The sequence below is a fragment of the Phyllostomus hastatus genome, unplaced genomic scaffold, assembly GCF_019186645.2.
Source record: "Phyllostomus hastatus isolate PE091 unplaced genomic scaffold, TTU_PhHast_1.1 phas_scaffold_345, whole genome shotgun sequence".
NCBI lineage: Eukaryota > Metazoa > Chordata > Mammalia > Chiroptera > Phyllostomidae > Phyllostomus > Phyllostomus hastatus.
Window position 1 is genome coordinate 10,285,294 of NW_025334024.1, and position 15,636 is coordinate 10,300,929.

General features: G+C 42.2%; 1 protein-coding gene across 1 annotated transcript in view; it reads left to right on the plus strand.

Moving 5' to 3' along the window:
- ADAMTS18 (ADAM metallopeptidase with thrombospondin type 1 motif 18) overlaps positions 1-15,636 on the plus strand; it is a 124,349-nt gene that overhangs the window by 48,584 nt on the left and 60,129 nt on the right. The window contains exons 3-6 of the mRNA XM_045819213.1: positions 10,013-10,299; positions 12,475-12,668; positions 12,938-13,021; positions 14,582-14,741. Coding sequence (XP_045675169.1) covers positions 10,038-10,299; positions 12,475-12,668; positions 12,938-13,021; positions 14,582-14,741 — 700 coding nt within the window. The 5' untranslated portion in view covers positions 10,013-10,037. The remainder of the gene's footprint in view (positions 1-10,012; positions 10,300-12,474; positions 12,669-12,937; positions 13,022-14,581; positions 14,742-15,636) is intronic.

Sequence of the window (15,636 nt, forward strand, 5' to 3'; positions counted from 1 at the left end):
TTTGCATCTCCACTCCTAAAAAGAATAAAATTGCAGAAGTAGATGGACCCTTATATTACCAAGTCCAATCTCTCCCTTAAGTAGTTGAGAAAACAAAATGCTAGGCAAGAATGATCCACAGCTAAGCAGTTGTGAGACTTGGGCCAGCTGCTTTGTTCTTTCTGGATCCCATTTTCTTCCTCTGTAAAATCTGGGGGCTGAAGTACATAATTGCTAACATCCCATAATCCTATGATTATTTTCCTTGGTTTTACCTTAAAGGCAGGGAGCAAGAAGGAGCAGGAGGAGAAATAACTGAGGACAGTTGGGCCCAGCTGTTCCCAACATGGTGTTCACTGGCTGCCGCACGCCACACCTGGGAGGGCTCGGGCAGTCCAGTTAGCCACCTAGCCCCTCGGTGTGGCTACCCAATGGGCGGATGCCACGTGGTGAACTTCATCACATCTCCACCAGCTGCTTACTGGCATGGCTTCCCGCTCCAGCTGTCTTTTCAAAAAAATGAATGCTGTCAGTTCCAAGGTAGGCAGGGCAAGGTAGGGTGGAGGGCTTGACATAACCCATCACCACTACAGACACAAGTATAAACATGTGTCTTCCTGATGCCGCGCACCAGCAGGCAGCAGCCTTGGAAATGGAGGAGCGCCGTTTATTTCAAAACCAATTGCTCCAGCATCTTGCAAATCTAACAGACACTATTTAAGCCGCTCCAGCTGGGTCACAGGACCCGTGTCAGCTGTTCCTCCTAGAAACATCACTATTTTCGGCAAATGTATATTAGGCCAACTATGTAAATTCCTTCCTGTTGAAACTCAGGAACCAAATAAATTTGGATAGCGAGAACCTAAATAGCAATAGACAACAATAATGTATTGATTATTGATTTTAGATAGCAAGGAGTTAGAGTTTTGATAGCAAGGTATACTAATCTTATATGAAAATATTCATTGTAATTGATTCGATGCTGAGAGTTTCTCTTTTTAAGTATATTTTTCCACAACAGTTTACATTCAGTACTATTTTGTATTAGTTTCAGGTGTACAGCATAGTAGTTAGACAATTATATACTTTACAAAGTGTTCCCCTGATGTTTACCCACCTGGACCTATACATAGTTATTACAATACTGTTGACTATATTCTCTATGCTATACTTTATATCCCAGTGACTATTTTGTAACTTCCAGTGTATACTTCTTAATCCCTTCACCTTTTTTACCCAGTTCCCCACCTTCCCCCCACTCCTTTGGCAACCATCAGTCTGTTCTCTGTGTCTATGAGTGTGTTTCAATTTTGTTTATTTTGTTCTTTAGATTCCACATGTAAATGAAATTATATGGTTTTTTTCTTGGGCTGACTTGTTTCACTTAACATGATACCTTCTAGCTCCATCCATGCTGTCCCACATGGTAAGGCCGCATTCTTTTTTCGTAGCTAAGTAATATTCTATTGTATATATGTACCACAGTGTTTTTCACCCACTCATCTATTGATGGGCACTTGGGTTGCTTTCCTATCTTGGCTACTGTAAATAATGCTGCAGTGAACGTAGGGGTGCAGACATTCTTTCAAATTAGTGGTTTGGGTTTCTTTGGAAATATACCTAGAAGTGGAATCCCAGTTTTACTTTTAATTTTTTGAGGATCCTCCGTATTGTCTTCCATAGTAGCTACATCAATCTGCATTCCCACCGAAGTTTTTTTCTCCACCTTCTCGCCAGCACTTGTTGTTTGTTGATTTATTGGTGATAGCCATTCTGATAGGTGTGAGGTGATATCTTACTATGGTTTTAATTTGCATCTCTCTGACAATTAGTGACATCAAGCATCTTTTTATATGCCTATTGGCCATCTGTATGTCTTCTTTGAAGAAGTGTCTATTCAGGTCCTATCCATTCGGTGATTGGATTCTTTGTTTTTTCAGTGTTCAGTTGTATGAGTTCCCTATATGCTTTGGATCTTAAGTGTCATTGGCAAATATCTTCTCCCATTTGGTAGATTTTCTTTTCGTTTTGCTGATGGTTCCATTTTCCTTTTTAGTTTGATGTAGTCCCATTGTTTTCCCTTTGTTTCCCTTACAAACAGAGGAGATATAGCAGAAAAAGAATATTGCTAAGAGAAATGTCAGAGATTTTACTGCCTATGTTTTTTCCTAGGAGTTTTATGGACTTGAGTCTTATATTTAAGTCATTAATTTTTTAGTTTATTCTTTTCTATGGTATAAGAAGATGGTCTAGTTTTTTTTTGCCTCTATCTCTCCAATTTTCCCAGCATCATTTATTGAAGAGACTATCTTTACCTCATTATATGCTCTTACCTCCTTTGTCAAATAATTGACCATATAGGTGTGGGTTTATTCCTGGGCTCTCTTTTCTGTTCCATTTACCTATATGTCAGTTTTTATGCCAGTACCATGCTGTTTGGATTCGTATGGCCTTGTAGTATAGTTTGATATCAATGTGATGCCCCCAACAGGTTCTTTTTTCTCAAGCTTACTGAGGCTATTCAGAGTCTTTCATGGTTCCATATAAATTTTTGGATTATTTGTTTTAGTTCTGTGAAATATGCCATTGGTATTTTCATAGGCACTGCATTGGATCTATAGATTGCTTTGGGTAGTATGGGCATTTTAATGATGTTAATTCTTCCTATTCATGAGCACAGTATGAGCTTCCACTTATTTTTATATTGAGAGTTTAGACTTTTGTATTTGAATACCTATATATAAAATAATAAGGCTCTTTAAAAAAGAAATTTGAAGCAAAGATAACATAGTAAGAGTTGACAAACTGGATATTAGCTAGTAGGTGTTCATCATATGATTTGCTAGTCTTGTCTAATTTTTTTGGCATTTTTCACGATAATTGGAAAAATATAGTGTCAAATTAGTTTGTCTTTCACTGTTAGAGGAGGCAGAGAGTGTCTACAACTTGGGTCCAGCCAGTTTTCTATAACAGATTGGCTCTTATGGCTTTTCCCATCAAAACCTTCTGCTGTTCCTTACTGGACAAAAGTTTGAACATTATTCTCAGGGATGGTCCGCCCTGACGTTGTATTCCCATAGGATTCTGTATATTCCCCATTCACCCACGATGGTTTAAATATCACGCCAGTGCCATCTGAGTACACCAAGGGGACAAAGTCTAGTAAAACACTACCTCCCCTTTGCAGGGATTTACTTGACATGAAGAGAGGATAAAAGACCCCTTTGACGAGTGCCGTGGCAAAGCACAGTATGGTAAAGAAGCCTACTCCAGGGGGGTATAAATCAGAATGATGACTCAGGAAAGGGTATAATGTATCTGACTAATTGGTTATGTGTTTGTCTCCCATTGTAGAAGCATCCTTAAGTTCAGCCATCACTGCCTTGCTTGCTTTGTATCCCTTAATACCAAACATTCACCTCATTTCTAGCTCATCCCTTAATTCCACCAATATTTATAGAGCACCAACCATGTGCCAAACACTGGGCACACGAAAACGAGCAACACAGACACAAAGCCCTAGGTTTTAGGGAGTGAACAGGAGTGACGGACAAGAAACACACGAGCAACAGCACACGGTGCACCGCCGAGTGATGATAAGGACTCCACGGAAAAAGGAAGCTGACTGGTACGGAGGGCGACTGGGTTTGCTTTGTACACGGGGTGGTTTGAAGACGTGGCCTCTGGGCAAAACTCTAAATGCAGTGAGGTATCTGGGGAAAGAAGATTCTAGAACAGTGATTCTCAACCTTTTTCATCTCATGGCACACATAGACTAATTACTAAAATTCTGAAGCACACCAGACAATATTATTTTTTGCCAATCTGACTAAAAATGGGCATCATTTTGATTCATTCACACCAGATGGCTATTGTTACATTGGCTGTTTTCATTTTTTTTATTTGACCATCTAAGGGAAAAGACGTCAGTGCCCCAGACTCAATAGTCTGGTGTCGCATGTGTTTGAACTTCTTGCAGCACATGGGTTGACTATTGCTGCTGTAGACACCGGAAACTGCAGTCACAAAGGTCCTGGGGTTGGAGCTCAGCCGTCCTGTTGATGGAACAGCGAAGGAGCCCGCATACCTGGGATTCAGTAGAAAGGGGTAGAAGATGGATAGAGAGGTGACTAAGGGACAGGTTTAGATCGAACTGGACTGCAGTGTTGTTTGAAATCCATATTTCTTGTGCTGGTGTTCCTCTTGTCCTAAGTCAGCATGAATGTGGCCTGTTTAATGAGATGCTATAGAAAAATAAACCTTGGAGTGACAGAGGGTAGGCATTGCCCACAGGGAGATCAGAAAACAGGCCACTGCTTGACTCTAGGGCTGGGGTGACGCATGACAAGACTGTAGAGACTGGAATCAGAACACAGGGAAGGGCAGAGCTAGGAGCTCGGGAGCTAATTGTATGTTGAAATTTGTCAACATTGTTAACCACATAATACCGCATTGGGTAGGATATTATTTAGAGAAAATGGAAATTTGAGGTTGGGAGCACAAATTTGGATTCTGAAATTGACATTTAAAAACACAACCCTGAGGGATATGAGTTATGACTGCCTCCTCCCAGATGGACCCCCCCTTCCAGAGGACATTGACATGACATGAGACGAAGGAGGACTGTTATTAGCAGACACAGCACCAAAGCCTGGAATGGTCTAGGGAGAGAGGCTGGCTGCGTGGTCTCATGTGAAGTTCATGGAAAGTCTGGTTTCTATTAAATCCAGACACGCTAGCTATCTCGACTTGGTCCCTCACAATTAACCAACAGCCTTTATGGCAGTCATGTGTTTTCCAAATGGAGTCCTTCCTTAAGCTTCCTTTGAAATGATCTGATTCACAAGGCAAGGCTGGAGCAAAGAAGATTGTGTGGCAGCTGAGTGTCCAGGAGCTCCTTCCTCTGTCTTCCCTAGAATAGAAAGTCTGCATGGCCAAACTGCCGGGAAGGGTCACGCAGCTTTGACATCTGTCCTCGTTGATTGTCAGGGCATGTTTAGCTATTGGAGGGGCGGAGAAGAGTGGGTTTCACTTACTCCTCTCCCAAAGATAGGCTGAATGCCTCTGACATACAGGACAGGCCTTGGCTGTTGCAAAGCAGAGTAGCCTGGCCATGCCCTGCAAGTGCTTGCAATGCAGTAGAAGTGCGAAACCAGAGCATTGCGGGGTGAGTCTGGACTAGCTTAGTAATGTCCAGTCAGGCCACATTCCAGACAGCAGCTGAGCCGAGATCTCCAGATGCATGGAGAAGCTTTCTCTGTGACTGACGCTGTTGAACACCACGCTTTGGTGTGAAAATTGAGAGGGGAAGCCAAAAGGATGGCTCTGATTCTAGCATCACTTGACCCCAGCCTTCATTTCCAAAAGGTCTGAGTTTCTGGGTACCTCTCGGTGTTCTTCCTTTCCCTAGGAAATGGCAGGAAAAGGGAGTTAACAGGTTAGCACTTAACGTTAAGCCAGCCAATGAGTGTTTCATCTTTAAGAGTCAGTTATTTGGGCTGCTAGCCTACTTTGCCAAAAAAAGTCACATCCTCTCTAGAATCTTTCTCTTTTTTTTCCAGCTCTACTGAGGTATAATGAACAAAACTGTAAGATATTTAAAGTATGTAACGTGATGATTTGAATTTACCTACATTAGGAAGAGTTCCCCATCCAGTTAATGAACACATTCTTCACCTCATATATTTACCTGTAAAAAATGTTTACACATACATTCAGTTCTTTCTTAGTAAGTTTTAATTGTACAATACAGTGTTTCCTGAACTTTTCTTGAATCCTGATGGGATGTGTATTTAAGGCGGAGGGGAGGCTGTGTCACGCAGAAGGCTTAATGAGAGTGCCTATCGAACAGGACATTGTGAGAGTCTGAGATTTCACAGAGAGAATGTTTTGCACACTGTCTGGTGCATAGGAAACTGTGAACAACTCTTCTGATTGGTGGAGGCAGTACAGGGGGTGGGGAGAAAAGGAGAGAGCCGTCTATTGGTCATGATTAAACTACTTGGATTAGTTTATAAGTGTTAAGTCATAGATTTTTGACTGCTTAAAAAACTATATGAACATTGGTGGATTTATTTTTTGAAATTAATACTAAAATTTATATAATAGCTATGGTAAACAGGCCAACCATTTTGCTATTTACACGTTGTTTAAAAAATAAAAAGAGCTTTTTAGAAGTAAATGCCCTTCGGAGAATGGACACAGACATCAATTGGACAACCCAGTGTTGAGTTGTGAGCCGCCGTATCCTGGTCTCCTGAGACTTGGGCTGTTGAAGTAATTAACAATTGATTTCAACAGAAATATTATTAATTAGCCAAATAAGTGAGTTTCAGCAGCGTGTTATTAATATCTCTTAAGTGACACCAGAATGGCATAATCTAGACCAGGACAGTTAATCGAGGAAGGAACTGAGATGATTTGTCTTTGTGTCAATAGCATAAACCATTGTACGTGGTCAAAGCCATGTTGGCTGATACTGTTTTGGTGCCAGAATTGGTTAGTAAGTGAAAGAAAAGGATAGTTTGTTTTGTGCCTACCAGAGTGTTTGAAGGAGCTGAACGTCCCAAGCTAGGGAAGGAAAAAAAGCCAGGCATTTCTCAGAACTGCTGAAGCAAGTATTTTGGACCTTTCTTCCCCCGTTAATCCATCACTCTCAGTGTGACTGAGAAAGCCAATGCCACTGAGAGTACACGGAGACCCTACCTGCCTGGCTGAGGTCAGGGGTCACCTGGATAAACATCTTTGCCAGGGACACAGCTGCATGTACCCTGGGTGCTCAGTGAGCAGCTGTTGAACAGCCTTGGAGGGATCTGCCCAGGTGTTCGCTCTCTGGGAGGAGTTGGGCCGTTACCTGTCTGTCTAAACTGATGGCCGGCGTGGAATTTGAGAGCTCCGGTCCACACTCATGGTGCATTCTGGCATATTTTCCAGAAAGTCCACTTTGCTTTTCTTTTTCTCCCAGCAGTCACCATCCATTTATTTCTTTAAAGCCAGTCAAGGGTATTTTTCCCCCATGAAGCTTCCCATTCTCAGGAAACAGCCGGTGGATAAGAGATTGGGTCTTCAGAATGGATGAAAGCTGGATTTAAATGTTTTGACCTGTGAACATCATGCATCCAAGCAGTGTCATTGAAGAGGAGCGGTCTAGTGACTACCCTGTCAGAACAACCCAGCAAACAAGTCAAAACTAAAACCTAGAATCTTTGGGTTGAGCAACAATCTGAGGTTAAAAAAGAAACAGGAATTATGATTTCTCCTCTGCTTTTATCTCCAGTTACATTTGCAAGAATTTCATTCATCTGTCTCTTTTCAGATCTTAAAACCTGTTGAGTCTTTTCATTGTTTTTCTCAATGAACAGAAAGAACATTTATGTTGCTTCCCAGAATTTCAGCTCCAGCTGAAGGGGGAAATTGCAATACAAACACAGTTGGAAAATGGCATGACTTCTCTGCTTTGTTCCCTCAAATAATCAAATATAGTAATCACAATAATAAACATGTACTGAGTATTTTCTCTGTGCCAAGTACTGTTCTTAGCACTTAAAATATCATTTAACCTCTAAAAATCCTCTAAGGGAAGTGCTATTATTATTCCTCTTTTACAAATCAGGGACTTGAGCACCTGAGAGGTTTATAAACTTCCCCAGAGATAAGGGAAAGGATGAAAGGAACACTTACCCATTACAGAATTCAAAGTACTTGGTGGCTCTTACTAGCTTCGACCCCCCTCCCCCCCACCAGGCTGTGAAAACTTTGGGGTTATTGACAGTATCTGATTACATTCAGTTTAACTGGGCTTTTCAGGCTTTTGAAGGAAGATTATTGGGTATACAGTATAGGGATGTGGAAAACATAAATCTTCTAAATCATATTTCTGTTGTGAGTGGCGTTGGTGGCAATAATGGTACCAGTGAATGGGTGGGAAATCACAGTTTTTTGTTGACGTGTATATTTTCGTTTTTTTTCCTCCCAAAGCATGAGATTTTCCCCCTTCCACAGTAGGGAATCCTGAACATACGTTCTTTTTTCAGTCTGTGTCCACATGTGAGGGCCTGTCCGAGTTATCAATTAAACCATTTCTCCAGCTGTAGATGCAGACGGCAAAAAGTTATATTTCAGTTTCTTAGACTGGTGTACTTTAGGGAGACCTGAGGACATTACCAGTGTTGGTGTGCTCTCGGCATAATGACATCGGAGTTTGTCCCCTCCGGATGGTCCTCCTTGTTCTCACCTTGGACCTGGTGTCACCCTCACAGCCACCCGGGAGCCCATCTCAGCTGGCAGCGCAGGTGGAACCCCTCATCTCTTCTGAGCTGCATGCAGACAAAGGACACCAGTTACAATCCCCAACACAGTGAAAAGATTTAAATGTTTTTTTGGGGAAAAAAAGTACATTATCCTTGAAAGCTCTCCAGCCTTAGTAACTTCCTAACTGGTTGAAGTCATATCAAAGGCTCAAACACTGAAGTGCCTTAACTGGACTAACCAGTTCGGGAGCTTTCTTTTTCCTCCCTGTTAAAGAATTGTAGGCAACTCCAAAGCAGAGTGAAAAGTTCTGTTTTGAGAAAGCAATAAAAAAATAATTTTCTTCCTGTAGTGGGACAAACACACTAGGCTCACACACCTCTCTGTTTAGTTCTGAGTGGATTCGAACATGTCACTTCCCAACTCTGGTTTCCCCATCTGGGAAGGGAGGGGCGGGGGGGCTGGCAGCCCCTCAGTGCCCCTCCACTCTGAGCCTCTTTCAATAACTTATTCCACAAATGTTATAGACTAATAAATACTGATTGGCTGCTGCTGTGTGGCAGACACCTGGGATGCCACTGTCGGGTACATGGAAATCATGCATCGGAGGTGGGGGGGACCAGGGTGCCCTTTGTCTGCTTCCTTCACTGAAGATAGACTAAAGCAAACGTCTGTGGCCCGAGGTAACTTAGAAGTGGGGAGAGGCCCGCTTCAAACAGGGTCTGAGGGGGTGGTGTTCACGCTGAGACAGAGGCAGGGAGCACCAGCGAGCCACGTCAGTGTGTCGGAGGAGACGCAGTGACAGACGTGTGTGCAGACTCCCTTACAAGTGTGTAGGGGAGGGAAAGTCATTTTTCTCTTTATCCTTGATTAACCTAAAAGTAAAAAGCCAAAGTGAGAGGCCACAAGTGTTTGTATAGGATTATAGAATTGCAGTCCCGGGCGCAGATGCAGGCAGAAGCCCAGGCCGGGTGCTGATTCCAGGGGGGAAGCAAGGGGTGTTTGTGAGACGTGAAAGGGAAGTGATTGCAGGAAGAAAGGAGAGACATGTCTATCGGTGTGAGCAGGTGGAGTCCTTCTTTAGCTGCACGTGGCTGATGACTCGTTCTATCTTCAGAAGGAGAGTCCACAATCGGCAGTCCTGGTGGTCAGGGTGTCTGCTCTCCTGCTAGTTTCACAAGCAGTTACTTACAAGGCGGTGTTGCTTTGGCTCAGTCCAAAGGTTATGCTGTCCAGTTCAAACTTTCCAAAGGTTCAAGGAGCAAAATGTGCAGGCGGCTCCCCTGGAATGACCTCTCTGGCTCTATTTTGCCACCTTCCCACACTTTCTAGGTTCTTGGCTGAGGCAGCCCTGTAATAAAACAGGTTTAAGGTGGTGGCTTGGGCCATTTCCAGGCATTACAGTGTTCCTGGGTATCTCCCATGTATAAAGGGAAGTGTACATGTTATTAAACATTTGTTTGTTTTTCTCCTGTTAATTTGTTTTTTTATTACAGGGGCGATTTCAGCCAAGAGCCTAGAAAGGTAGAGGGAAAATTATTTTTCCTCCCCCACAGTGCCAGTATTGGCTTTCCCACTTAGTATCTTAGCCTCGGTTTCCTCATCTGTAAAATGGGGTGATAAGAGTTGCAACTGCTAATGGTACAGATAAAACGAGATGATACAAGTCAAGCATTTAGCATAGTGCCCGCATGCAGAAAGTAGCCAATAAACAGTTACTGAAAATCAACACATACAAAAGGCATGCCTGGAATCATTAATGTTTCCTTTGTGTTTGACTTTTTAGTCAGGTCTGATAAGGACACAAAGAAATGAATTCCTCATCTCACCATTACCTCAGCTGCTGGCCCAGGAACACAACTACAGCTCACCTGCCGGCCACCACCCTCACATACTGTACAAACGGACCGCTGAGGAGACGGTCCAGCGTTACCATGGCTACCCGGGCTCCAGCCAGAATTATCCGGGTCACACCCCAAGACATACTCCCCACACGTACCAGAGTCAAGAAACAGAGCATCACCATCAAAGGTTGCAAAAGCAGCATTTTTGTGGACGACGCAAGAAATGTATGTAAGGAAACTTTTTTTTTCTGTTCATATGTGGGCCCTCAATAGGTTTTCTCAAGCTCCATTGGGTGTGCCGGCTTCGCATATTAAAATTGGAATTAGTCTTGGAGATGGACCAGACATCATCCCTGTCAGGCAGACACTACGTGATAGATGCTCAATTTTTTGGTATAAACTGGAAAGATTTTTATCTGCTTTTTTGTTCTTGTTCTTTTAGTACCTCCTACATTTTAGTCAAAGGTTCCAGTGTTATCTCTGTGCTCGGGAGAAAAGTACACAGTCTTACAATAGTGAAAGAAATCAGAGTTGCATCCTCAGGTGTGGTTGGGCCTTCCTTTTAAGGATTTAAAGGAGAAACTTCCCAGCAGACAAGAATGTTGGCACCTGAGGGGCAGTGTCAGTGAATTAATCGGACCCTTGGGCATGGTCTTTTGACCTGGGCACAGCCTTCTGCATTCTCTAGACCAGCAGTGTCCAGTAGAAATACATGATACTGCCAACCCCAAATGGAATTTTAACTGTTCTAATAGCCACATCCAAAAAATTTTTTAAATAGTTAATTTTATTAATATATAACAATATATTTTATTAAGGCAATAAAATACAAAGTATGTTAACATGTCATCAATGGAACAAATTATTATTTTTGTATTAAGTTTTAGAAATCTAGTATTTGTTTTGCACTTACAGCACAGTTTCAACTCAGATGATAAACTCTCATCAGAAAAAAAATGTGTATTTAGATTTCATAAAATTTAAGGTTGAAAAAGTAGACTTACATGTTCAAGTTGTTCCAAGCATGCTTACGTTTTTTAGTAACTGAATCAAGTATTGCTTTCTAAATTAAAATTAAACTAAAATTAACTCTCTCCACTGTCACCAACCACATTGCAAAGGCTCAGTAGCCATGAGTGGCAAGTGAGTTGAATGGGCAACCACGTGGTGCTTGTCCCCTGGGGGGTCCGGGGGCTTCTGTCACTGAGACATTGATCGGGAGCAATAATGACAGACGGTGTTTTTACCATTGTAGTTAGTTTTTGTGTTGGGGGTGTTACTGAAATATCCTCTCTTAGTGGCATCTATTTGGCATGGGTCTATAGTAGTGGTCATGTTACTGTAATTGTGATGGTATTCACAGTGGCAATGAGATAGGAAAACTAACCTCAAGGTCACGTATCAGTGTAGCCAACCTGAGGTTTTACATCTACCTCTGAATGGTCTGCTCTTTTAATTTCACTCTGTAGAGAGTAAACATCACTATTATAACTGTACCAGGTATTAGAGTACCAAAATAATTCTCTATTACTTGACGTAGTTACTGTCCTGAGCTTTTCAAATGCTCCTTTCCTTCCCAGCCACCCTTGGACTTGTCCCTGTCTGTCCACTAAGGAGACCGTGTCTGGTCCAGCGGGCACATCCAGGGCTCTGCCCACAGGCTGTGGCCGGTATCCTTTCTGTTAAGAGGGTGCCTGCACCTTACCTGTTACAGAGTATTTATGCTTTTAAATATCAACCAAACTATGCTGTTTCTCGTGTCACTAAGTCAATATCAGGGCAGAGATCCTGATTGGCCATTCATTTTGTGCTATGTTAAAGTTCGTGTTGATGAAACAGGAATATAAGACATGGACAGTGTTCTACAGGATATATATTTCTAAGTTTTATTTAGGAAGTAATATGTAACATGTTATGAGTTCAGATGCAAAGAGTGATGTCTATTTCTGCAGTTTTTTTAGTAATAAAATAAAATGAACATTTTTTATTTTTAAAAACTATTCTCACAAAATTGATTTTTTTCTTCACCCACTTGAATTGTAGCTTTTTGTTTACTCATTGGAGCATTTCTGAGTTACTGAATCCATCCACCCACCCACACCACACATTCACCCACTCATCCACCCACTCATCCACCCACCCACTCACCTACCCACCCACCCATTCGCCCCTGTCCTCTCCCATCCATCCACCCATTCATCCATCCAAACTTCTACTGAATGAATCTTGTTTGACCACAAACTAGGCGCAGAGCCCCAGGGCAGGCACTGATGGCATCACTTATCAGTAGCTCAGTGAAGTGTTGGTTCTATAGTCCTTCTCTTCCCCTTGTTTAGATTTCTGTCTACCTCACCCAAATGTTGTGGACCGATACCCCGTCCACATGCTCTTCCATTCGCTGCAGATGCCCCCAAGCCGCCCACAGAGGACACCTATCTCAGGTTTGATGAATACGGGAGCACAGGGCGGCCCAGAAGATCAGCTGGAAAGTCACAAAAGGGCCTGAACGTGGAGACCCTCGTGGTAGCAGACAAGAAAATGGTGGACAAGCACGGCAAGGCCAACGTCACCACGTACATCCTCACGGTCATGAACATGGTAAGGGAGGCTGTGGGACTCCCGCCCTCCCGGCTCTCCAGAACCACTGGACGGCAGGGGAGTCTCTCGTGTGGGCTCCATAGCAGACGTAGCCATGCGATTTTGCTGGAAACAAATTTGAGTTTTGAGGGAATTGGCTTCATTGCACATGTATTTGGTAAAATTAAAGCCCTTATACATATAAATATTTTTCATCAGTTTTTGCCCTCCCCAGTTTTGGCAATTTTCAGATTTGTTTATTTCATTTCTGACTTCAATTGCTCCAACAGGTTTCCAGCCTATTTAAAGATGGGACCATTGGAAGTGACATAAACATCGTGGTGGTGAGCCTCATTCTTCTGGAACAAGAACCTGTGAGTGGCAAACTTCCTTTACTTCTTCATGCAGGATACACTTGCTAAACACCTAGCATGTGCCAGTCATGTACTTACTGGTCATTAGAAATTCAAATTCAAAGATATGCTGACCTTACCCTCAAGGAAAGTACAATCTAATAGGGTTGTGTATTCAAATAACTAAAACATCACAAAGTAATTATTTATATATAAATGTAATTATATATGCAGGTATATACAGTGACACATAAATTATGATTAAATATGCATGTATACTATAAATACAAATGTAAAATATAAATCATATATATGACAATATAAATAGACTTCATAAGGAAGGAGCATTTGATAATAAATGTAAGGGTCCATTGGATTTTACAAGTTGGATATGCTGAGTAACAGCAGGTATATGCAAAAGGACATTTTAAAACTATACTGAGAAAAGGCATCAGAAAGTCCCTGTAGTAAACCGACTGTCTCCAGCATCACATTGCACACTCCAGGGACAAATGAGGAATGTTGCACTGCCCTGAACTGATCACAGTGGGGTGCAAGCCAAAGGCAGGGGGTAAATTATAAAATCAGCACCTATGATAAAGTGCTGAATGGCAGATGCTCACTGCTTTGCAGTGTTTCGATGTTAAAACTGTGTTTTCCTGAGGTGGGGATCACCAATTCGCAGACAGTTGTTCAAGCCCCGGCAGCCTTTCACCTGCGTGGATAGCCCCCGTAAGGAACGTACGAAGCAGAGAGTCAGGGACAAAAGTCCACCTCACTGCCCAGGTGTGCAGAGCTGCGGAGGTTCACAGTTTGCCAAATGGTTCTTGGAATTTCCGAAAGGCAGAAAGGGTGTGTGCTGTCTGGGAGGCACCTTCACCTTTGACCTCCAACTTATACTCCGCTCAAGGACACGGAAGCCAGCAGCAGCCTAATTCACTCTAACTGGAGAGCCGCTCTAAAAACCCTGAACTGGACCCTAGTCAATAATTTTAAGCAAACATTTTGACAAACCATTATTTTGAGGATAAATTCTACCTTTCCCTGTAGAATCTTATAACTGTTTGTTTCTTCATCCATTGAATGAGTTTTCATTTGATTGGTTGGTTGATTGATCGTAATCTGTGATATACCAAGCCCTTTACTGGAAATTCTGAGAGAGCAGTAACTAAGCTATACTCATTACCTTCTCGGGCTCTGTTGAAGAGGCTTTGGACTTTATCACCATTAATTTATAACTATGTTCCAAAACTTATAATACTTTTGTAAAGGTGTTACTAGTCAGACATGAACAAAGATGTACCTAGCCAGCCAGGTTATTGGTTATAGAAGTGTAATTGGTCATCAACTACACTACTGAACCTCTTCGTGGTTACTTCAAACATCGTGAGCATTTACCCAAAATAGTTTTTAGTTTTTTTCTTTTTTTTTTTTTTACCAATTGTCATCAACCTTAGCTCGAGTTTTTTCCTCTCCCTAGAAACATGCTGTTTCTGTGTTTGCCTATAGAAATGGAATGACTCAACAACGATCTCACCTCTGTGACAGATTCACACTCTGATTTGTGTGGGTTTCCCGTAGGGAGGATTATCGATCAACCATCACGCAGACCAGTCTCTGAACAGCTTTTGTCAGTGGCAGTCTGCCCTCGTTGGGAAGAACGGCAAGAGGCATGACCATGCCATCTTACTCACAGGGTTTGATATTTGCTCCTGGAAGAATGAACCATGTGACACTCTAGGTATGGTATGAGCAGATGCTTTATACACAGCCCCGTTAGCTGAAAACACAGTAGGGCATCTTTCTATTGGGTGGGTGGCTCTTACGATCATTGATAAGGAGACCTGATATTTAAATTGTGGAATATCCTCACTGAACCCTCTGGTGAATGTTGTTCTGTCTAACTGAACTCAGCATGGAGTTTCTGTGTTTTTCTTCATTAGCTCTGTTGATGCTCATTGAGGCTTGAGGTAAGTTCTTTAACTGGACGCACTGTGGTTTATTTCATAAGCATCACAACTGCAGAGCTGGGTAGCTGAAGAGAGTTTGATTGGTCTCCATGGTATTTAACTGTGTTCCTAGGTAGCAGTGTCTCCTTTAGAAAGTTACTTGACCGAAGGACTCAGATCTATATTTGGACAAGACATTGAGTAAGCACCAAATCGTTTACATTTGTGGCGTATTTTCTCGTGTATTCCACTGCATGCAGTAGGAATTCAACAAGTATTTTAATGAATGGATGGTAGATCAGTACTGACTGGGGGCGGAGGGGGTGATAGTGCTGCCCATGATACTGCATTAGGTTCCCCTGGTAATCTCACATCTTGACTGCAAGGTGGATGCAGTCGATTCACAAGTGTGTGTTTAATACTCACTGGTATTAGGGACTCAAATGTAGGAGGAAAGACGCTTACCACTATCATGTCATTCAAGATGCAATCCAGGACTGATTTTATGACTCTTCTTGGGAGGAAGTAGTTTTGGGAAACAGGAATATTTATCACATTATAGTGAGCAGGAGAAAAATGAGTTTGATCTATTCACATTATTTAGGCATTTTCATGTTATATACTTTAGAAATAAAACAGAATGTGTGTTTTCTTAGAAAATAAACCTTGAGCATTGATGCTAATACT